We start from the raw sequence: 23,977 nt of genomic DNA on the forward strand, positions 1-23,977 counted from the left end.
GAAGAAACTTTGCCTCATACCTATCTAAACTCCTCTGGCGCAACTTGAGGCCATTTCCTCTTTCCTATCACTTATTACCTGGGGGAAGAGACTACATCCATCCCACTACAATTTCTCTTAATTGTAAAGAGCAATAAATCCCACCCTGAGCCTCCTTTTCTCGGGGCTAAATCCCAGCTCTCTCAGCCTCTCCTCGTAGGACTGGTGCTCCAAACCCTTCAGCAGCTTCGCTGTCCTTTTCTGGACACGCTCCAGCACCTCTGATGCTAGCCCAGGAAATCGGGGGGAGCATCACTCTGGCGCTACCAGCGGGGCCTCCCGCGGGCGCTTTGCCTCTGTTCCTGGGGAGCGGAGGGCTCGGTGCCCCGGCCGCGCTCGCCTCGCCCCGCCCGCGGGTGCCCCCTCCCTCCCTCCCTCCCTCCCTCCCCGCTCCGCGTCCCGGCGCCGCAGCGGAGGCGGCGCCGCGCTGATGTCAGGGCGCGGCGGGAGCGGCCGGCGGGCAGCGGCGGTGCGGGCGGGGAGCGATGGCGGTGCCGCTGCGGCTCCTGCCCGCGCTCTGCGCCGCCGCCGCCGCCGCCCTGCTGGCGCTGCCGCCGCCCGCCGCCCCGCGCCGCCCGCCGCGCTGCGGGCCGCCCTGCAGCTGCTGGCGGGAGTCGGCGCTGTGCGTGGGGGCCGCGGGGGCGCCGCGCAGCCTGCCCGCCGGCCTGGGCTCCCTGTGAGTGCGGGGCCCGAACGGGAGAGACGGGCGGCCGGGGCTGCGGGGCGCTCCCGCCTCATGGGGGCATCTCTTTTCCAGGAGCCTGGTCAACGGGACCTTCTCCGAAGTGAAGGACAGGATGTTTTCCCACCTGCCCTCCCTGCAGCTGCTGTAAGTATGGCACTGGGAAGGAGCACGGCCAAGTAGCACTTCACCCCTTCCTCCTAAATAGAGTCCCTTTAAGCATAGAGCCTCTCCGTCTCTCCTGGATAGAGTTCCCCCTCTCTTGTAGAAAGGGAGAAAACGGGAGAAGACAGCTCGCACAGTCCCCCAGTATAGCTGCTGTTTCATAACATTTCTGCTCAGGAATGCATTTTCTGCTCAGAAACCACTTCATAAAATGTGTATTTAGTTACTGAAGGAGGGGAAAATATTTTATGATGCCCTAAGTTCCTCTTTCCTTTTTTTTTTTTTTTTTAACTTCAGCTTTAGTAAGTTTAAGGCTGAGTTTTGTCCTCCAGAGTTATGTGGTGGTGGCTCTCACTCCTGCTCACTTTGTGCCCAGGAGTCTTGCACTGGTTTTGTGACACAGCGGGCACGATGGGGTGAGCAGAGGCTGCCAGGACACACTTCAGAGGGAATCAATCCTCTGTGTGTGCAGTGCTGGTGCTGTCTGCAGCACGACTCATTGTGCCACTTGGAGGGTGGCCCCTCAGATGCCTTCTGAGCCAGCGCTCCTCTGTCCAGGAGACAGCACTCCAGCTCCCAGCACTTAGCAGCCATCCATCCCTCCTTCCTGACCCAGGCCAGCTGCTTGGTCGTGCCCATGTTGCAGTTAGGTGTGTGCCTCCTGTTCCAGGAGCTTGAGCAAACTTGCTTAATTTAGCTGTCCTGGGAGGCAGCAGGGAAGATACAGACTGCGGTACAGCCCCCTGGGGAGCCTGGGTACTCAGTTCTCTGGCAGTCTGCAGCAAGGCTGAGCAGCAGCCTGCGTCCTGTCCAGCCCAGTGCAGCCTGTCCGGAATGCCTGACACCAGGCAGGTCCTCCACACCTCCACCCCATAGGACTGACTGACCCCCCAGGCACAGATACACTGCAAAGAAAAACTCAGCAAAAAGATCCAAAGCCTGCCAGAAACCCAGGCTCAGTGCTCGCCACATAACTAGATGTTAAAACTGCTCGTAGCAGGAGGTAGACACCTCTCTAAAGGTGTCTGGCAGCTGAGGCTCCTCTCCTTGGGCTCCCCATCTCCTTTGACTCAAAGGCCTGTCTTCTTCTGAGAGGAGCAGCACTCCATGCAAAAAGCCGGGGGGAAGTGGGCAAAGCAAGGGGTAAAAGCCTTCACCTCCTTTAGTGTGAAACTGTTCCCAAAACCAAGTTTCTGTGAGAGCTGGGGGTCAGCACTGAGGCCCCAGCAGAGGGCACGAGGACCTTGCCCACCAATAAATGGTGGCAAACAGTGACCTGTGCCAGCTGAGAAGGAAAGGGAGAAATCCATGGATTTCTGTGGTGAAAATTCTGTGGGTGGAAAATTAGAGATGGGGGGAAGCTACCTTGGTTTGGATGGTGGTACTAGGAAAAGGGAGGAAGAGCAGATGAAGATTGTCCCTTTTCCTTAGCTGCAGCAGATTTTCTGGAGATGTTGGGGTGAGTAGGGTGGCGGGGCAGAGGTGGGTTGTTGAGGAAGGCAGAAGTTGCTCATGTCACTTTATGTGGTAAGTCAGATGTAGGAGAATGAGGTGGTAACCACCACCTCAGGCACTCAAAAATTCTGTTGTTAATGTAATTTTTAACTTTTTCCTTAAAACATGAGAAAAAATAACTAATAACAAAGAGCTGCATGCATAACTGAGCACATGGGCACCTCAGGACAATGTTTTCTGTGGCAGTAATCATGGTAAAAATAGTAATGCAAGGATTTATTTTTGATGGTGGTCTTCATCTCTGTCAGATTTCTTTGGGATAATTTAAGGAGCATTTGTCTAGTATTAGCATAATATCCAGGGATCACAGGGAAAGTTTGCATTTCATGTTCATTAGTCTTCTAAATTAATTTTAGTAAAATGCCTAAAACCATACAAAAGGAAGATTAATCAGTTGCTCTAATAAAGCAATTAGTGCAGACATATTCATTCATAGGGAAAGCTCTGAGATTTTCCAAAAATTATTTCTTCTGAGTAGAGTTAATATTTTAGAACAAACTAGAAGTTTTATTGTTTTCTTGAAAGGCAATTGCCCTCTCTGCCTTTGAACATCAACCTTTGGAGATTGTCCACTGTTGGGAATTAATACAATGAGGAATGAAGTTTGCTGGCAAAGCCTCCATCACCTCCTTCTCCCTGGCTCTGTTGTGCTGGCTCAGGTGACAGCCTCTCTGGTGCAGCTCTGACATGTTTGTCCCTGAAGTTCACACAGGAGTAGGGCAAGGCAGCGCCTGGAGGAGGCAGCACTGCAGCTGGATTCTCTGTCTCGGTGCTTTGGACATGTCTGTGGTTCCAGCTGCCAGACTGGCTGCTGTCCTCCCAGGCTGCAGGCTGTACCCTGTCTGCAGGTCAGGCTCAGAGCATCCCCCTGGGGCATGGAGTGAGTGAGTGCTGGCCCAGAGAGGCTGCAGAAATGAGAGCTGGTGCTTGGGAGCTGAGGGTGCTGCTCAGGTGGACCCTTAGAGGTTGTCAGTGGGGCTGGAGGGGTGATGAGCCACAATCAGCAGACCTGCCATCTAATGATGGCTTGTTCTGCTCAGTGGACCATTGAGTTGAGGACCAGGTTACATTGAGCCAAGGTCAATGGCACATTTTTCCTGGGGAGTAGTGGACATTAACTACCATCGTGTAATGCCTTTAATTTTTTTCAATAGACCATTCCACAGTATTTTATGTGTGCTGCATTGGGGGGGTGATATGAGCTCAGGTCAGTAAGATTAGTTTGGTCATGGGCAATAAACACAACAGGCATAATCCAATGTGTCAAGTTTTAATGTGCTTTCCTAATGCCTGCTCTCCATTTTCAGCTTGCTGAACTCCAACTCCTTCACTGTTATACGAGATGATGCCTTTGCTGGTCTCTTCCATCTAGAATACCTGTAAGTTTGGTATTTTATGTCCTTTATAAATAAAGATGTTTTGATAAGTTGCCAAGACTCCTGCTGCAGAGTCTTGGTCTTTACTGTTATTCCCAAGAGCAGGGGAGCTGAAGGATTTATGTTCCACTCCTGTGCACAAATTCTTTATGGTGTTACAAATTCTTTTTCAGGTGTTACAGTGCATTTTTAAAAGATGCCTTCAATACCAAGTATCTGTGTGCCATTACAGCACACCAAAAAGGCATTGCTTAGCAAGAACTTGCCTGGGTTTTCCAGAATAGTGCCACCCCTGTCAAGGGGATTTGAATCTTAGGCAAGAGGTGGAGCAGCCTGTTCTCACCTATGGGCAGCCTGAGCAGGAATTGCAGAATATTGGTGTACTGCCCTGAACAACCCTGATGCTGCTTCTCTTCTCCCAGCTTTTGTCTCCTACTTTGCCTTTTTCCTGATACCCTATTTAATGCCCATAGAATTTATCTTTATGTAATTAATTATAAATACACAAATATGTAAACATACATTTCATATAATAGAAATTATTGTAATTATTTATATTATTATTTTAAATTATTTAACTCTCCTTTTGCTTATATCATTCACTTAGTTGATTTTTACATTCTTTTTCTGGTCCTTATTTTTTTTTTATTTTTAGTTCACCCTTTTTTCTTTTTAAAAAAAGTATTAGCCCTGGTGCAAGGCTGTCCTTCCTTCACACTCCAAAGGACAACATTTCTCTGTGTTACTCAGTATGACCTGGTGTGTTTGAAACTATGAGTACGACCTGAAAAAAATGCTCATTCCACCCACCTTTCCAAGCTGAAATGTAGCTGTGGAAAACATTTGTCCTTTTTACAGAAAGACCAATGCTCATAAAACTGACTCTTGTTAAATCTTGAAGGCAAATAGATATTATGATGGGGTGTATTCAGGGTTAATAGTCTGGTGCATGTGGAGTAGCCAACAATGGAATTTGCAGATAATGGTAAATGGTATATGCTAAAATCCATTATTCAGCTACATCTGGATTTTTCAGAGATAGCAAGTTATCTAAGCATTCTCTTTTCCTTGTGTCTACAGTGAAAAAATTATTTGCAGTAGTTTGTAAAAAGGAGGAAACCATTTTCTGTTGTACCATTAGCAGCCTGCTTTACAGTGCTGATGGGTTTGTCCTGGCAGCATAGCACACATCGTGGTGGTTGTACTGGTCACTGCAACCAGATCCCTTCTGAATGAAACACCCTGCCCTCCTCAGAGGGCCAGAGGGCAAATCTCTGTTCCTGACCACCAGCTGCCAGCCAGGGAGCAGGATGAAGACTGGTAAAGCCTTAGAGTTTCAAATTCTTTTAGCAGCTTAACAAGTGGTCTCAGTTAATGGTTGTGGTTGCCTTTTCTGCCAATTCCATAGAGCTTTTCTTCTTCCCAGCAAATCACCCCTCCACCTTTTGGGAGCTGGCTGTGAGTGGCCTTTCTCTGTGATTTGTTTCTTTGGCCATGCAGCCAGTATAACCAGTACAGCTTCCATAACTCATGTCTCTTAGTTACCAGGACCAGACTTTGTAGACAAGAAGGAAACCTCACTGACAAACAGGAATGGCAAGGGTCTGTGTGTACAAAGCCAAAGTCTCTGGCCAAAGAGCAGCTGGGGAGCACCCACAGCTGGTACCTATATATAGATAACAGATCTCCAGCTGTGTCCTGCTGCTCTTGCAGCTCTCATAATGGCATTCAGTGCCCCCTGAAACTGACTCTGTACAGTCTGGGTAAGGCAGGTCTGATAAAGATGAGAGCTTTGCTGGTGAACTGACTGGAATTCCCAGAGCACCATCTCTTGGAGACCAGGCTTGGTGATTCAAGAACCTGGCAAATTCCTGACTCCCAGCTTGCAGCAGTGTAGCCTTGTTTATTTGCATGGATCGCTGAGCTGGTGCTGTGCAGGGATGCCAGCTGCCAGTGAGGGTGTCAGGAGGCAGGGTGGCTTTCTGCTCGTGTGGATTGAATTTGGGGCTCCACACAGCCCTGAAGGGCAGACCTGCCTCTGACATCTCCCATGCAGACACAACACTTTCTCATCTGCACCCTTTGCCTGCAGTCAGGGTCCCAGTCACTTCATGAAGGATATTTCCTACACCTAAACTGCAGAACCAGGAGCACTTGTCATCTCCTGCATCCCATTATCACTTTCTTGAGAAGAGACCTTGTATCATAGCATTTTCCCTCTAACTTCTCTGCAGGGCAAACAGAGCTTAGGAATAAGGAAGGCACTTTCATCTCATAAGCCTTTCATAAAGTCAGCATACAGTTCTCTTCATCCAGGTATAGCTGTACCATGCAATATCTTGATGGCCACCTGGCTGCAATCACTTTGCAGGGATCATGGTGTATTTGGGGATGTGTCCTCAAGTGCTCAGGGGTCAAGATGCTCAAATATCAGCTCTTTACTGAAAAGCTGACGTGCAGGAGTCAGGAGGAGCAGGGTGCTGCTGGAATCGATATGTGCCTGGCATTATTCCCCCAGTGCACAGGGGGACTGGTGTGCAGCTGGCAGCCTGCAGGGGAGATGTCCCAGCTGGACAGAGCTGAACTGTGGCAGCCAGAACTGAGCCAAGGCAGTGGTCCTGCTGTTTGTGTGGGGGTCAAACGTGTGCAGTTCAAGTCAGGGCTGTGTGGGCACGGAGGTGGCACTGAGCGTGCACATACAGCCATGGGAGCAGGACCCAGCAGAGCAGCTCTGCAGCCTGGGCAGCCCTGGCACCTCTGTGCTGCCTGCTGCTTTGAAAATGCTGCTGATCTGGGAGAGGGGAAGGTAGGACTTTAGTTTCTGCCTCAGGATGTTCTCCTGTGTAAGTTCTCTTACACAGGACTCTTGCCTCGCACAACACATCCTGAGAGGATTACCAAGAGAGGATTTTTTTTTTTTGCCTTGTTCACTTTATTCCATTTCTGCTGGGCAGTTGGGTCATGTGCCATCCCTTGTGATGCCAGGTACTTGCATTGTTCCTTGCAGCCTGCCCAAGGAAAGGGGAAAAGGGAACATGAGCAGCTCCACTGAGACTTCCCACCTTTCAGTCTGAAGGAGCTGCCCAGAAATATGCTGCATCTGGCAACCATAGCTTAAAGCACAGTGATGCTAATAATAATGTTACTTAAAGTATTTTAAAATACTTTTTTTTGGGCCTAGATTTATTGAAGGAAACAAAATCGAAACCATTTCAAGAAATGCATTTCGTGGCCTTCGTGACCTGACTCATCTGTAAGTTATTTAACATTTGATAAAGTAATTTCTAATTGAACAAAACTCTCCTGGGAGACCACTGGTTTTCCTGCTACACATAAAACTTCTCTTCCCTCTGTGTCAGCTTCCTCCTGCTGTCAACAACATGCTTTCCATAAATTACGAACCAGCCTTGGAGCAATTCTTGCCTGGGCAGCACTGCCACATGTTGGGCTGCCTGTGAGCAGGCACAGCTGGGTCTGGGGTGCCCCTGGTACCCCCAGTGCTGGGCTGGTACCACACTGCCTACTCATGATTAACATTCCTGCTTCCCTCCAGTGTGCTCAGTGATTGCTCTGTGGGTTACATTTGCACCTGGGAAAAAAATAAAAGGTTTGAAATATTTTACTTTCATGTGAACTTCAAGCAATCTCCATTCTTGAATGAGAATAATTAATGCCTGTTCCTGGTAACTTCTAACAGTGCCAGTGGCTGGACAGCACTGGATAATTAACAACCTGTGAGTTCAAACTTGGTAAGAATTGCAAGGTAAGAGATAGCAATGGTACAAACTCTCATTTTCTTTTCTAGTTCGTTGGCAAATAACCACCTCAAAGCTTTGCCAAGGGATGTCTTCAGTGATTTAGATTCTTTAATTGAACTGTAAGTAATGAGAATCTTTCTACTGCTTCTGTCACTCTTGCTCTCAGTTTTAGGTTCTGGGTATGTGGTGCTGTATCCGGTATCTACACAGAAAGTGTATTTTTTTGTTCTAGCTGTTTTTCATTGTATAATTGTTTGCTTGATAGACTCTCCTAAAGTAACTGCTATTTCTTAAATCACTGCTGCTTCTCGTGATGCTGTACATAGTTTGTGTTATTGTACTTCTTCCTGCTGTCTTGTAAATTGTGTTTTAGAGACAGAGAGACAGTGAATTTTAAAATGACAGTTTCTCTGAACATATTTTCCTATTATTGTTACATATTCCCTGAGATTATTTTAGTACAAGGGATTAATTAAAAAAAAAAGCTTCTTTTCCTTGTTCTGTGCAGTTGTAGCACCTTGCTGACATTCTATCAGCATTTCCCTGTGTAACTAGGATTCCCCTATTTTTGGCCTGGCTCTTTCAAACAGCACAGTAAAATCTTAAGCTACAGAAATTGCCAAGGATCAAAGAACAAGTACAGTGCTGAAATTGCACATACATGAGCAGGAAGAAGCTAAATTGACTCTACCTCAGCATCAACTCCAAAAATGCAAGTCTTCCATCTGTATTTTATGTCTGCAAGGCTGCTCTGTCAAGCAGCAGCACTGGGACAGTTCAGTGAAGGAAGGGGAATTCTCTGTGTCAGTGGTGAATGGTGCAAAGGAGGCCTGCAGCAGACAACCTGAACATCAGGATGTAACACACTACAGTCCTCATCCTAGGAAAGCTTACCAAAAAAGTAACTTTAACATGAATCACACAGTGCTCCATTACTATGATTATAGATGACCATACAATGCGATGGTTTTTCAAAAAGCCCAGTGAAAGAGAGCTCATGATAAAGGAGTCCAGATAAAACTTAAAATTCCCTGTTTTCAGTTCAGAACAATTCAAGGATATTCAGATATTTTGAAATTCAGCATGTCAAGGTGATGACAGTTCTGTAGTACTCATATTGCTATAAACCTTTTCAAATATCTTTATTTCTGTGTGTTTTTTTAGAGATTTAAGGGGAAATAAATTTGAGTGTGACTGCAAAGCCAAGTGGTTGTTTTTGTGGTTAAAGATGACAAATTCCACTGTTTCTGATGTCCTGTGTATTGGTCCAGCAGAATATCAGGATAAGAAGTTAAATGATGTGACAAGTTTTGATTATGAATGCACCACTACAGGTATTCAGAATGTATATTTCTAAGCACACTACAAATGGTTAAATATCAGAAGTTTGGATGATACCCTTTCACTTCTAAAAGCATGACCTGGGGGGAGGAAAGGGTTACATACAAAGCACTTCCAAGTACTAGAACAAGTTACAAAATGGGAAAATCACATTTAGATGCCAAAGCATGTGCTGAGTTTTTATTTGGATTAAGTGATAATGGGAGAAGAGCTCTGCCTATTCATATTCCAAAAGACTTGATTATGACTCAATTTGTGGCTTAATTTTCATCACAGAATGCTTTCTATTATCTGGAATAAAGCCATAGAGTTATGGCAGATAAGCTTCCCAAAATCTCTGTATTTCACAGAAAGCAATGAAAATAAGTTCAAAAATGTGGCTATAGCTGTTATCTTTATTTGATAAATCATTATTTATTAGCGTCAAAGATGGTGGCAATAGTGCCAGAAGTTCTTCACAGAACTCCATTAAGTTGAAAAGTCCAATAATATTCTGACTACTGTCTTGCATAGGATCTTGATTTTTTATTTTTTAAGGTAATGTAAAGCATGCTGAAGGGAGCAAAGAGAAATTTGCATGTGATTATGCTTATATTTTATCCCAAAACTGCTGCAGTTACCTATCTTTAAATGTAGTCACATCATATAACTGGAAATATCAGCCATGGGTATTGTTTTTCATCTTCTTTGAATGGGATGTCAGCGCTCTGCCATTTTTCTAGACAGTCATATCAAAGGTGTGCAAGTTCTCATCTGTCATCAAGTCAGTCATTATTATTAAAAGACAAGAGAAAAGGTGATTACTAGTAATGTAAAATGAAATTTCAGGGAAAGGTATGAAAGGTGCTTTGATGGTAATATGTGAAGGAAAAGAGAATGAACTGAGAATTCAAAATTATGTCAGAAGAGCAGTAGAGGTAAAGTGCAATAACCTGCTACATGAAAGGATGTCAAACACAGGAGAGCAATGAAGTTTAGAACAGCACCAAAGTTACAATTCCTACATCTGCTGAATCACTGAGACACAACAATGCAAAGTAAAAGGAGCTTTGTTTCATTTCAGTCTGGTTTAAGCCACTGTGTAGCACTAACAGTGCACAAGAGAGAGCATTACCCAATCCTCAAACCTACCCTGACCTACCAGCCCTCTGTCACCTTTTTGTACCTAGACACTGCAAAGTTGCTCCAGGAAAAAAGTGTTGTTCCATTGTCCCTTTGTCTGCTGTAAGTGAAATTACACCAAGCATAAATCTAACTCAACATGCTGCAGAGCTTTTGGGAACTGAAGGCATTCCATGGGGCAAGGACTGCCCAGCTGAATATTTGCTCAAATGCCCACAGCACAGCGTGTGGCTGTCACACTCTGTTCTATGACCTTGGTGGTTTGTGGTGTCAGGCCACTGCTGTTTTCTCCCTCTCTGCTATTGCCTCCCCCAGATGCAAAGGGAGTGTAAATACACCCATATTCCTTCCTTAGGATAGATTAGTCACAGGCTTAGAATACACACTGTAGGTGTATTCTCCCTTCCCAGTCAGTGGTGGGCAGGACTCTGCAAAACTCTTTCATTCATGTCAGTCTTTAGTATAGCATTTCCCTCCTTTGCCAGCTGGGATCAGACTTTCCATCATTTCTGGTCTCCAGTACTCTGTGTCGGGCATGGCTGGATGCAGGATGTAGTAAAAAAGCAGTTTGCTTTGGTACCATTGCAGTTTGCAATGGTAACAGGAGAGATGGAAAGAGGTGCTGCCAAACTTAAAATAAAAAGGCAAGGAACAAAATGGTCCTGTTACTTCTTCACAGAGAAAGTGATTGACAGTATTGGTGACCTGCATTTTAACTCTTTTTGTGATAGCATCTGTCTTTTCCATTTCTCAGTGCTTGCATCATGGAAGCAGGTTAAGCCATTTCCCTTCATTTCTTGTCTTTTTTCCTCAGCAGTGTGTGAGGGGGCTGTCCTGTGGCTGTGAGCACCACAGGGGAACATGTAGCTCACTTTCAGGAGACTGGAAAACAGGCCTTGGGCTCCCACAGCCACTGCAAACACTGGAAACTGGCCATGTGCATGCCTGGGACCTGCTTTGCCCTGACCTGCAGGCAGGGATCATCTCACTGAGCTTTGGAAGCTTGTTTCCCCTTTCTTTACCTAGCTGGGATTGTCTTCTGGAGCTGGTCTTCTCTTTCCCTGCTGTCTGGAAGGGAGGTAGTTTGCATATTAATAGGTACTGCTCCATTCTTGCTCCTGTGCTGGAGATCTCCTGTGCTGGGAGAAGGAAGGGATGGGTAACACTCCCTGCTGGCACACCCAGGCCCTGGGTGGCCTCACCTGGAGCAGAAGTGTCCACTGCAGGGAAGGAGGGGTGTGAGGAGAGTGGGACTGAATGGCAGGATACAGTTTGGGAGCAGCTGCCCCAACAGACCGTCGCTTTCATTTTTCCTTGGTGTCCTGTGATGTTCCCTGCACTCTCCTCCTCTCCTGTGCTGGCATCAGTGCTCCTGTGCGCTGGCATCAGCCTGAGCAAGGGCTGCCAGAAGGAAAATCATCCCAATAAAAGTGTTGGGCCCCTCACCTGTGACACCATGATGCCAGTTCAACCACAGAGGGAGCAGAGGTGCAATAAGTGACTGCAGGACACGGAGACACCCCCAGCCAGCAGAAAACAACATGAAAAACACATTTCTTGAGACAGGGAGAGCAAAGCTGTGCATTGGGTGGGAGGCAGGGAGGGACAGCTCATGCAGCCAGCAGCACAGGGGGAAGGCAGGGGCTGTGTCCTCTGCCCTCTCCCATCCAGGGGATCCGGCTTAAAAAAGAAAGATTTTGGAAAAGGGCTCCTCTCCCAGTCCTGTATTTACTGTATTAGAATTTTTTTCAACCCTGATGTGGTGGCAACTTTCCCTGTGTAACCCTCTCTTACATTACAGCCTGGTATTCCCAGCTGGTGCTAAAACCAGCATTTATTGCTTTTTACTGATTACAAATGATTTCCCTACCCATTTTCACATACAGACTGGTTTGTTTCAATTCACAGATTCCCCCAAAGGGTTTCACAACTGTTCAGATTTCAAGAGCTGTCTTTTCAGGATTAGTTTTCTGGGGTTTTTTTCTTCAAGATTTAAAAAAATATTTTTATTTTGTGTGACTATATCTGCTCCTGCTTCATCCTTTTATAGCTGGTCAGTTACTTTTACTTTTTGCATACTTCAGTGTCAGTTTTCCCAGCCCTTTTAGTTTCCCAGTGAGAATGAAGATAACTTTCTTGTTTGCCTACCAGCATTTATGAACCAAGCCCAAGCTCTATTTATAATAGTCCCTCGAAGAATGAAGACTGTCATTTCTTTCACAGCTGTGGAATCTGCTCTGTTTGTTTAATGGTAGTCATCTATCTTTATTCTCCACAAGTGTAACTCCTCAAGGGCAAGGCTTTCAAGCATGCAGAAACAGAGGGTTCTTCATTCAGAAGCAATTATTTCATAATGCACCAAAATAAGGGACTCGAGTGAGGACTTAATTACCATTTCACCAAAATCCCTGGATGCTCAGGCCCTTCCAGCATTGGAGTGCATGGTGAAGGCTTGTAGCAAATGGAGCTAAAAGCAGAGCAGTGTGTGGTTCTGCACAGAAATGTCATCATAGGGAAGATGCCTTTCCTTTTCTACATATCTATATCCATACATTACTTCAATGCAAGTCTCTGACCACATTTTAGACCTGAGTGCTTTGTCAGCTCTGCTACACCATTTTTTCTTTCCTGATAATAGAGATCTTGCACAGCTGTCTGGTCAAATGTCAAATTCAGACCCAAGTCTCTTCACTTTGCCCCACACTGGATCTGTGGTGACTGCTGACATACCCCAGGGTGAATTTTCAGATTGAGTCTACAAAGGCACTAAATTTTTGAGAAAAAAAGTCTTTAATTCTGGAGTTACACTCCTAATCTTTACAGGTTGCTCCAATTTCTCAGTCTTATTGTCTAGTATAAGTTTTTCACTGGATAGTAATTTTCAGGTTGGTTGTATTTTATGCCTAAACTACATTATAATGCCCCATAAAACATTATGTTAACTGAGTTTTTGATTACACCATTTTGTCTATGGTCTAGGCAAAATGGGGTTATCCCCAGGCAAACTTCAGATATCATTTCACTTTCTGCCTGGTTTAGCATAACACAAATTGCTGGTGATTAAATTTGCATGACTTAAGAAGTTATTGGACTTCAGCTGGTGGTTGCTGTCTCTCAGCTTGAATGTGATTCTAGCAAGGCCATTTCACATGATGGGAGAGCAACTTCCAGCTGTGGGGAAAGAGACTTCTCCATTTCACTGATAGTAGCCAGCCTGGCTGGAAAATCTGAATTATTTCACTATTTACATATTTGATTTCCTTGAAAAATACATTTTCAGAGGACAGCTCATGATACCTAAAGCAGGAGACACTTTCCCTGTTGGTGTGTGCCTAGCATGAGTACTGCTACTTCCATCATAGTGTTATACAAAATCCAGGGTATTTCACTCATTTTTCAGTGTACATCATTCTTATCAGTGACCACTTTGTGTTTCCAGCAAGGATATATCCTAACTGTTGTAAATGTATGTTTCTAGATTTTGTTGTCCACCAGATTTTGCCCTACCAGTCTGTTTCAGTGGATACATTCAACTCAAAGAATGATGTGTTTGTAGCTATTGCACAGCCCAGCATGGAGAACTGCATGGTGCTGGAGTGGGATCACATTGAAATGAATTTCAGGAGTTACGACAATATCACAGGTACAAGAACCCTGGGATTCCACTCACTGATGGACTGGATAAGATTTGTAGATGGGATCAGGTTATTTGGTTTTGTCCTGAATCTCTGTTGAATTTGGCTGATTGAAGTGAGTGATGTTTGGACATGAGTGACTCCATGGAGCAATGCATTTTGTTAATATGTGCACATTTAACCTTACTGTGGTACACAAACTAGGCTTTTTTGTCCAATCTTGTAAATTTTTCTGAAGGCACAAACACTTGCCATGAATGTCACACCATGGCCCAGCTCAGCATTCACTGCCTCAGTCACACAGCAAGTTAAAGCAGAAGCTGAAGGAGCACTTGCTCTTGCCAAAGTGCCTGCAAGACAAAATATAAAAAGAATCTATTCCATGTAGGAGGAGACAGGTCTGAAGGATGCTTGTAGGGTGAGCTGACCAGGAAGACAGCTGAAAATGACAGAAATATTTAAACTGTGATTGTTACCTAAAGAAATGTGCTGTAAAACTTCAGCATTTACTCTCAATTTACAAATATGCTCAATTAACATCTTGGCCAGATTACTGATCAAACAAAAAGCCTGTGTGGATGCCAGGTGATGTTCTAATGCTGATTTTCTAACAACCGTTCTGTCCCTAACCAACACTTGTGGCGCTCACTCGCACCATGACAGCAGAGACAGCGTCTTCAAAGCTGTTTTCTGCTGCCTGATTTCCCAGATACTCCAAGCCAGAGGTTTTGAATGCTCAGGAGCTAAATTATCAAAGGAACACCTTCCCCTCCTGTCCTTGTTGTGTGTGATTGATTACTTTTTACCTTATATTTTGGGAGACGTGTAGTATGCTGTGTCCTCCTCTGGGGTGGAATTCTACAAAGGCAGCAAGCACTTACCTCCTCAGATCAGGTGTGTGTGTCACTAACAAAATCTTACAAGATGCTACTCCTCTGTCAGGAAATTTTGGAAATGAAAAATGTTGGTTTTTAAGGTTTCATTGCGTTTTGGTAGATTAGGGTAAAATATGTACTGGGGATGTAAACTGAGAAGTCAACATCCCAGAGAGAGCTAGCTGAGCCCTAGAAAAACTCTGGAAATTAAACTGAGAGTTTGACTCATTTGCAAAGATAGCAAACACTAGATATACACTTCCAGGTGTATTTTACCTGCCTCTGAATGATTTGATTAGGAGACATTTCTGCAAGGGACTTGTGTCCTAGTTCCACACCCAGGGCTTGCTCCTGGAAGGTCTGAGCTTGAGCTCAGGACTCTGAAATGTACGTGAGCCTGATTTTTGCCAGGGGACACAGGCACATAAAGAGCCTCCTGCAGAGCCTGAAGAGTGTTTTGTAGAGCTCTGGAGCCAGCTCCACAGAGAATTTCACCACTTACCATATGCTTGCCATTTGGATGTCTAAATTTAGCCCTTTACAACATGGGCTTATGGAGCTGAGCTAGCTGTCAAGGTTGCCTTTACACTGAGCATGAAGAGAAAAGCATTGCTGTCCTGTGCAGAAGAAGACAGGTGAAAGCTCCTCTGGAGTTTGTGTTTGGAGTGAGTTAGATCAGAAGGAGCCTGGACCATTCATGGCTGTGCTGCAGACCCCTCGGTACTCCCAGCTCTCCCACACTGCCTGTAGAGGGTGGCAGAGCATCCCAGGCAGCTCTGAGAGCCACAGGTCGGGGACCAGCACAGGAGCCAGGGTGAATCTCCTGTAGTGAGTGACCAAGGATGCACTGGGGAGCTTGTGCAGCTATAGTTCTACTTTAACTGTGTGCTTCACAGAGGAATTCCTCTGTGAACTCCTCTCTGCTTCTAACAACACTTATTGTAATAGTCTGTTACTTTTTTGACGTGGTTCTTGTTTAGTGTAACTTGACATTCTCAAGACAGACCATAACCTGATCTGATCTATCTGACAACTGCAATATTGCTAAATATTTCTAGTTTAACAAAATCTCAAAAATACCTAACACAAACTACAGAGTTAGATTTATCTTTTTCATCCTGCTGTCAGGTGATATATCCACAAGATGCATCAATATTTCTATGTGCAGTAGCAAAAAGCTGACTCTAACCCTTCTGCAGCAAGAAAAATATACTATATTTCATTCTTCTAGTTAAGATGGAAATATAGACATTACAAGAATAAGAGAATTTCAGATATCTGATGAATGGCAAAATAAAAACTCTTGTCATTTTTAAATAATTACATTTAGCTTACATAATTATTTTGGATACTAGGGACCATGTGTTTGAACAAACAGAGAAATAAAAAGTATTTTGCATAAAAAGGAATCAGCATTTTATGGTGCATCATACTTGCACACATTACAGGGTGGGACAAGTCATCTCTCCAGTTACTGGGAAGCAAAAAGCTTGGAAAGACTCTGATGGCATGTAGCAGAAGACAAAATTATGAGATGGTGCAGGTTTAAAAAAAGGCGAGGGGTGATTTGGTAGTAATGTCTGTGGTGTAAGGCATGGTTTGTGCTGTGCTAATACATGTGTTGTTCTGTTTTCTCTCTTTGGGCAATAGGTCAGTCTATAGTGGGATGTAAAGCCGTTCTTGTTGGTGACCAAGTCTTTGTGGTGGTGGCACAGCTCTTTGGTGGCTCACACATTTACAAGTTTGATGAAAGCTGGACCAAGTTTGTCAAATTCCAGGATATTGAAGTATCTCGCATTTCCAAGCCAAATGATATAGAGCTTTTTGAGATAGATAGTGAAATGTTTTTTGTCATAGCAGATAGCTCTAAAGCCGGTTTGTCAACAGTGTATAAGTGGAATAACAAAGGATTTTATTCGTATCAGTCTCTTCACGAGTGGTTCAGGGACACTGATGCTGAGTTTCTCGATATTGATGGGAAATCATATCTAATCCTCTCCAGCCGTTCCCAGGTGCCCATTATACTCCAGTGGAACAAAGCCTCCAAAAAGTTTGTCCCACACAGTGAAATCCCCAACATGGAAGATGTCTTGGCTGTGAAGAGTTTCAGGATACAAGATGACCTTTACATCACACTCACGAGATTCATTGGTGACTCCAGAGTTATGAAATGGAATAGCAAACAGTTCGTGGAGATACAGGCTCTTCCATCCCGAGGAGCCATGACCCTGCAGCCTTTCTCCTTCAAGAACAATTATTACCTAGCCTTGGGAAGTGACTATACCTTCTCCCAGATTTACCAGTGGGATGGTGAAAAGAAGATATTCAGATTATTTAAAGAAATCTACGTGCAAGCACCACGATCTTTCACGGCTGTGTCAACAGATCGAAGAGATTTTTTCTTTGCCTCTAGTTTTAAAGGGAACACTCAAATATTTGAACATATCATCATTGACTTGAGTTTATGAAAAGCTGCTAGAGTGAAATTTATGTAGAATGACATTTATACACAAACAAAACAAAAAGAGACCTTTCCAAAAACAGGGTGCACCTGTGGAGTATGATGACATTTTCTGAACTTTTCAAACTTGCATATTAATCAGGGACTGCATTTACTTGGTTACTGCATGACATGTCCATTTTATCCTTTTTCAAAGACACTTTGCAATCTGCAGTCATTCAAAGAGGAGTGCAGTGCATTAGAATTAATGTTGACATCTAAGAAAATGATCTAAATTTAGTCCAGAAAACTCCCTTGAGTTGAACATCTCATAAAGAAAATGAAGAGTGAGCCATACAAATCATAAAAATGATCTTGACTCCTAAAGTAACATTTTAGTAGTGTAAGTTTTAATTTTAGAGCCTCTTCTTCGTGGTTGCTGATGAATTGTAAAAGCAAAGAGGAACATTCCAGAATACACTGAGTTCTCTCTTCAAAATCTTTCTTTCTGGTTCACAGTAAATCCAAGACATCATTATAATTCATTGCAAACTGAAGGGAGAGTCAAAGTCTATTGACATTTTTCTACCATTATTAACTTTTTTTTCAGCAATAAATTGTGCCTAACAAGTAGCCCAGCCCACAATAACGGGTAGCTAGGAAGAACGTGTCTCTTCAGGACTCTGAGATCTTAACAAATTAATGCAGACAGAAAATATCAGAGGTCTGCATAATGCCATGAACAAATCAACTACAAGTAGCACCCACTCTCTGTTTTAATAGGTATTCCAGGTACCCATTCCATTTTGCCCTAATTCATACTTTTCCTGATGATTCCCAGTAGATTCTGGGTGTTTAACACGTTATTCTATTGTGAGCTCTCATTCCAGAAAGCAGGGCTTAAGCTTTGATGAAACACATATTGACATTGATGCACTCCATGCTGTAGCTCCTCTGTACTCAGTGAGGTGATTTATTGTTGAGCGTTTCCCCACTCAGCACAGCTCATTAGCAATAAACTCAGGTTTGGGACATCAAAGTTGTAGCTGGGAAATCCTCCTCCTGGCTGAAGTCTAACTGTGACTTCAGTATCACCAAGTCATTGAAACCAAGCTGTTGCAGCTGTTTCAGACTAGAGCTGCTCCTGCCTCCAGGAAGGATTTCCAGTGGATGAGGCCAGGCTGTTGCCAGGTTGCCAATCCATTGAAGGTTAAAGAGGAGCATGTGGACAGACTGTGCTTCACTGCTGTTTTGGGTGGTTGCAGACCAAGCCATTCAATTATCAACAGGGCAATCCTGGCACACAGAGCCTCTCAAGATAACAAGCAAGGGACTGTCTTCCAGGAAGAGTCTTTGCCCCCCTTACCCAACAGAATTCTGTATCAGAGCTCTTGCTTGTTAAATTACACAAGATATTTCTTTAACTTTCCATACCACTTAGTCTACTAGGTTGTTTTATAAAGTCTTGCTGTTGCACTGCTGCCTTGGATAATAGGGAGGTTTTGCATAAAGCAGGAGGAGCAAAGCAAACTTTCCTTTATTCCATCATACTTAGGCCTATCTCTCCATCCTTCTGCTGAGTGAGTTTCACATTTTTCCCCTGGACATGTGAAGCATGGCCTATGATCACAAACAGAGATGTTCTCACAGGCTTCCCAATATCCAGGGTGTGAAGTGAGTGTGCTGCAGAAGAGGATTATGTATAAGGACTCCCATGAGGAGTCATAACCTACCAGTGACCTGGAATGTCACAGTCTTCCCCAACTTTTACCTCTCTGCTATGAAATGAAGTTATTACTGGCCTGTCAGAGACATAACTCATCCTGATTTTCAATTATGTGTTAGGGGTTTTTTTTTTCCTGCAGAGATGTTCAGCCTGGTTTTGTTTTTAGCTACAGTGGCCACCTGGCCCATCCCACCCTCTGAGATACTGAGTGCTGCCTGCCAAATCCCAGTGTGGTGTCAGTCCCAGTGATTCAGTGGATGCAAACCAATGCTCTGCAGTAGGGTTTAGCAATACCTCTCCTAGGATTAGGCTAACAAATCTGACAAAACAAAGATACTCATGTCTGCCAGTGAATGCAACTTCTTACTATGCTGCCAGTTTACTTTTTAAAGTGGATATGGCTGGCAAAAAATGTTTATTCAGCCTGTGTTGTGGGAAAGCATTTTGTATTGCTTTTCTGTCAAGCATGCAGGTTTCACTAGAGTTAGATATTCTGATGAGGATGGCATTTCTCAGTGCACCAGCATTTTCTTTTAGGGCTCAACTGTGAGTTCTAGTCACTCAGGAAGGGGCATCAGTCAGAGTGAAAAGCTAGTTTAGAGAAATTGGATCCTTGAAGGGAAGCAAGAGGATGCTGGAAAAAGGCTTGTGTATTGAATGCCAGGAGATTGTACTGTTTCTAGACCCAAGGGGATTTTGAGACTTGGCTATCAAGTTGGATTAAATTAAAATGGTATCTGCAGAGACAGGCTTAATAAAGAGGATAAAGTGATGCACAGGAGTCTAGCTCATTCACATGGGACCAGGAGAGAGCGAGGGAAATTAATTCTGCGGGCAGGCTGCTGCTTCTGTTGAGTAGCTGTGTTGGTTGGCCAGAAAGCCCAGCTCAGCATCCCTCCCAGCCTCAGGAAGAGCCTGGAGCCAGACACTGGCCTGCCTGCTCTGCTGAGCTCGTGCACAGGACACCAAAGCAGCTAAGAGGGAGGACCGGTTGAATTAAGAAAAGGTTATGGTACTTTTCATAGGAATAAACAAAGGAAAAACCTGAAAAAGAGCCTTGTTCTGCTCTTCCTGCTCCCAAGGAAAAGCTGCAGGATGCAGGCATTAAACCAGAAATTGCTAATCATTGGAAATCCTTTCTGCCTTCCTAAATGCAACCACGGGCTTGTCTCCATTGCCTATATTCTGTAATAGAAATTGTTTTGAATAGTAAATAAAATATGCATATCCATAATTCATTGAAATGTTAGACCATCAGGACAGTGAAAAAGGATAACAGAACATGCCACTGATAATTTTTAATGTATTCTAAAATACATAAATCTATGTAAAGTTCATTAGTTTATATAAGCATTGATCTAAAAGCACTAGCTACAGCAGGAGCCTTTTAAGATTGTATATACATTGAGCTTTTTTTAGTAAAGAGGAGCTGATGCAATCTGTGCTATTGATACGTGTATGTACTCTTTCAATATATGAATAAAATGTAGTTAATGTGACTAATAGTGGTGTGTCACACATGTTAAAATATCCAGATTGTGAGGATCCACACTGCCAGAGGAATGGACAGGGTGGGCAAACGGGTCCTTTAGTCCCTATTTATGATCGGGTTTGGCTTTTGACTAGGTGGAGAAAGCCATGCTCAGATTAGTTAAATCTTCTGTGCTGAGGAAAACCTTCGGACTCCCAAGGTTTTGCTGTTCCCTGATTCTCCCCTTCACTCTTTCCTTACACCCCATCTAGTGTTAGCAAGTAAGTAACGCAGCTATAGCTGCGAGTTTCGTTCTTGAGCTGTTCTTTCCTACCACAAAGTAAAGAGATCTTGATTTTCAAAATAATTTTTAAAAATACTTAAGATACTTTAAGTGGATTTCTTACGTGTTGAGTAAATAGGAACCAACCCCTAAAATTACTTCCAAGACTTTCAGATCTTTGCTCTGGGCAAAAAAAATCTTAAGATTTGTTAAATTTTACTGAATCATTGACATTTACTCTGAAATTGAAAAAAAAAGCCAATCTATCAGCAGTGAATACACTTTATTTAAAGCAATCCTTGAGTGTTGTCCATTGATTCTGCTAGTCACTAAGACAGAGGGTAATTCTTTTTTTTCCTCTTTGTTCTTCAGAAACAGCACAACTCTCTGTAACTAATTATAGCCTTGTGCAATCAAAGACATGTCTGACATACCATAATGGGATGCAATTGCTGGGATCATTGCTTTCCTTTTGGGTATTCCACCTTTTTATGAGTCAGCAGCCCTTGTGGTGTGGTTCACTGAAATTCCATCACAGCTCAAACATCAGTTGCAAATCAGCACTGTTTCCTTGTCTACCTTCCCCTGCCTTCTTTGCCCTTGCTAGGTAAGCATTTTTTTTCCACCCATTACCACATTCTTCAAATTTTCCTTGGAAAGTAAATATTACTCCTTGAAAATCATAGCAAGATACCAAGAGAAAAGCATTCCTAAAGAGCAATGCAGGATGGTCACTCCTCTGCAAATTTCTAGGGGAAGACAGAGCAGGGTGTTTCTGAAAGGTCAAGCTAAAGGCAGATGTGCAAGAACAGCTGTAAGAGTCCCACTCATCCCTTCAGTCCCACTCTCTCTTGGCCCACAGAGATGAGCTGTACTCCTGCTCCCTCTTGGCAGCACTGCTCACAGCCAGGAATTACTGAGATTTCTATTTCACTCCCTATCTCAGTAGCAATGGAGCTGGGCTGTTAACACTGGTTGGGTTTCATTTTTACTTCCCAGCAAGCCAGGCACTTGATAAATCTTGCATTCCCCATATAGTCAGCCTCCTTTATGAGAAACTGCAGGCCTGATGATCCAATGGACTTCAAAACTGACCTTTGGAATCAACAAAACCGGCTGGGTTCATGATATTAGATCCCCCACAAAATAAGAGACTGATACTGTGAAATCAGCTCAAACAGCAACCACAAACCCCTAATCTATCCCACAGTACCTATTCCCCCATAAGCCATTGCCATTCTTGCTCCAGAATTCTGTCATGAGGAGTCCAACACGCCCATCATCAGCAGGGACATCTTCAACTACACTAAGTTGCTCAGAGCCCTGTCCAGCCTGACCTTGAATGTTTCCAAGGATGGGGCATCCATCACATCCCTGGGCAACCTGTTCCAGTGTTACACCACCCTTATCTTAAAAAAATTCTTCCATCTACTCTGAATTTATGCTCTTTCAGTTTAAGACCATTACCCCATGTTCTGTTGCTACAGGCCCTACCAAAAACTGTCCCCATCTTTTTATAGGCCTCCTTTAAGTACTGAAAGGACACAGTGAGGTCTCCCCAGAGCCTTCTCTTCTCCAGGCTGAGCCACACCGACTCTCTCATTGCCTTCATAGGAGACGTGCTCCAGCCCTCTGACCATTTTGTAGCCCTCCTTTGGATTTGCTCCAATAGGTCCGTGTCCTTCTCCCTTTGGATTTGCTCCAGCAGGTCCATGTCACTCCCAGGCTGGGAAGCACAAAGCTGGTAAGGTCTCACTGAAGCAGAGTGGAGATGGAGAAACCCCTTGCTCAGCCTGCTGGCCACATTACTTTGGCAGCCCAGGATGTAATTTGCTTTCTAGGCTTCAAGCACACACTATTTGCTTTTGTCCAGCTTTTCAACCTCCAGTGACCCCACGTCCTTCTCTGTAGGGCTGGTCTCAATCCCTTAATCCCCCAGCCTGTATTGATTCTGGGAGTTGTCATGACGCAGGTACAGCACCTTGCACCTGGTCTTGAACCTCATGGGGTTTCCTTTAGCCTCCATCTTGAGCTTGTCCAGGTCCCTCTGCATAACATTCTGTCCTTCAGTTGTGTCAACAGCACGACTCAGCTTGGTGTCCTTGGCAAACCTGCAGAGGGTGCACTCAATTGCTTTGTCTATGTCATTAATGAAGATATTAAACAGCACTTGTCCCTGTATAGACTCCTGAGGGACACCAGTTCTCACTGATCTCCATGCAGACATTGACCCATTGTCCACAACCCTATGGATGTGATTATACATCCAATTTCTCATCCACCAAACAGTCTTCTCATCAGATTCATCTCCCTCCAATGCAGAGAGAAGGTTGTAGTGGGGAACCATGTCAAAGCCTTTACAGAAATCCAGATAGATGGCATCTATAGTCCTTCCTTTGTCCATTGACACAGTCACTCCATCGGAGAAGGCCACTAGGTTGGTCTTGGAAAGATTGGATGAGAAATTTCTATAGGCATCTCCTTATTCCACTTTTGCCATGTCAGTGAAGTAGACTAGGTAGAATTTGGTGGAAAGAAAGGAAAGCAGGTGCCAGAAGTTCAATATAAGTAATATTGAAGTAGAGATTAGAAAACTAGAGATGGTGAGACAAATGTTTAGTTACCTTGAGGGAAACAAATCACATTTTCTAAGCACAGAGATAAATCAATGTGAGATCAGGGAATCTGAGAGAATAAAAAATATCTTTCTAAATAAAGGATAGGAGTGATAGCATATGAAGTGTGAGTTTACTTAATTGCCGTGTAGAGAAAGTTATAAATGCCTTTCCAAGGTCACTCAGAGAATGCAATCCACATCATTTTCCTTTCAAGAGTCACCCTAGTTTATGCTTAATTAAACTATGCAAGCTCTGCACACTCTAGAAAATGCCCTTTTTATTACATTGTACGCAATTTGCATTTCTGAAGGGCATTTGGGGACCATGACATCACCAGAATGAAGGGCTTCTGGTAGCATTCCTCCCATTTTTATTCGTTGGTAATTGTTGACTTCTATTCCAAAGTTCATTTCTATTTCCTGCTTGGACATTAGCACTGGATTGTACAAGAATGCTCATTTTCCAACTTCAGTGGCAGTTTCAGTTCTTCTGACTCAGCAGCCCCTTGGGGCTGACTCATCCTCCAGTTGCAGGTGTGCCCTGGCAGTTAATTCTTCATTTTAGTCCCACGAAGGAAAGGCCAAGGGGTCAAGAAAGTACTCACCACCCCTAAAGCTGGCAGGGTCAATGTGGATGGAGCCTGGGCTGGCGCATGGGTGGAGAGAGCTGCATGTGGATTAATTTCTCCCTTCTGTTTCTTTCTTTTTGGTCTTGTCAGTATGGAAAAAAGTTTTGCCAGAGTTTTATGGAAAACAATGAGGACAGGATGGTGTAGGTTTACTTGGGATGCTTCTGAGAGCAAGCTAGAAATAGGTAGAGGGAACAGAAGTTAAATCAGCAACTCTGGTTAATGGCATCTGCCTACTATTTGTTTGCAAACTCTGAAGCCCAGGGGTCTCCTTGGATGCCCATATTCTCCTGTTCCTGCTGA

At 44.0% G+C, this 23,977-nt stretch overlaps 1 protein-coding gene across 1 annotated transcript; it reads left to right on the plus strand.

Moving 5' to 3' along the window:
* Nucleotides 1-524: 524 nt before the first annotated feature.
* On the plus strand, nucleotides 525-20,146 carry LGI2 (leucine rich repeat LGI family member 2). Its single transcript, XM_059470195.1, has 8 exons — nucleotides 525-715; nucleotides 797-868; nucleotides 3,709-3,780; nucleotides 6,959-7,030; nucleotides 7,583-7,654; nucleotides 8,700-8,869; nucleotides 13,477-13,641; nucleotides 16,159-20,146. The coding sequence occupies exons 1-8, from the start codon at nucleotides 525-527 to the stop codon at nucleotides 16,974-16,976; spliced, it is 1,632 nt and encodes a 543-aa protein (XP_059326178.1). The 3' UTR covers nucleotides 16,977-20,146.
* Nucleotides 20,147-23,977: the final 3,831 nt, after the last annotated feature.

Source organism: Ammospiza nelsoni, chromosome 4 (genome assembly GCF_027579445.1).
Source record: "Ammospiza nelsoni isolate bAmmNel1 chromosome 4, bAmmNel1.pri, whole genome shotgun sequence".
Taxonomy (NCBI): Eukaryota; Metazoa; Chordata; class Aves; order Passeriformes; family Passerellidae; genus Ammospiza; species Ammospiza nelsoni.

Bases quoted from the DNA above. Each gene is read 5' to 3' on its own strand.
- LGI2 (XM_059470195.1), top strand. From the start codon at position 525: ATGGCGGTGCCGCTGCGGCTCCTGCCCGCGCTCTGCGCCGCCGCCGCC. The intron at 7,655-8,699 runs GTAAGTAATGAG...GTGTTTTTTTAG, and splicing joins TTAGATTCTTTAATTGAACT to AGATTTAAGGGGAAATAAAT. The intron at 8,870-13,476 runs GTATTCAGAATG...GTATGTTTCTAG, and splicing joins TTATGAATGCACCACTACAG to ATTTTGTTGTCCACCAGATT.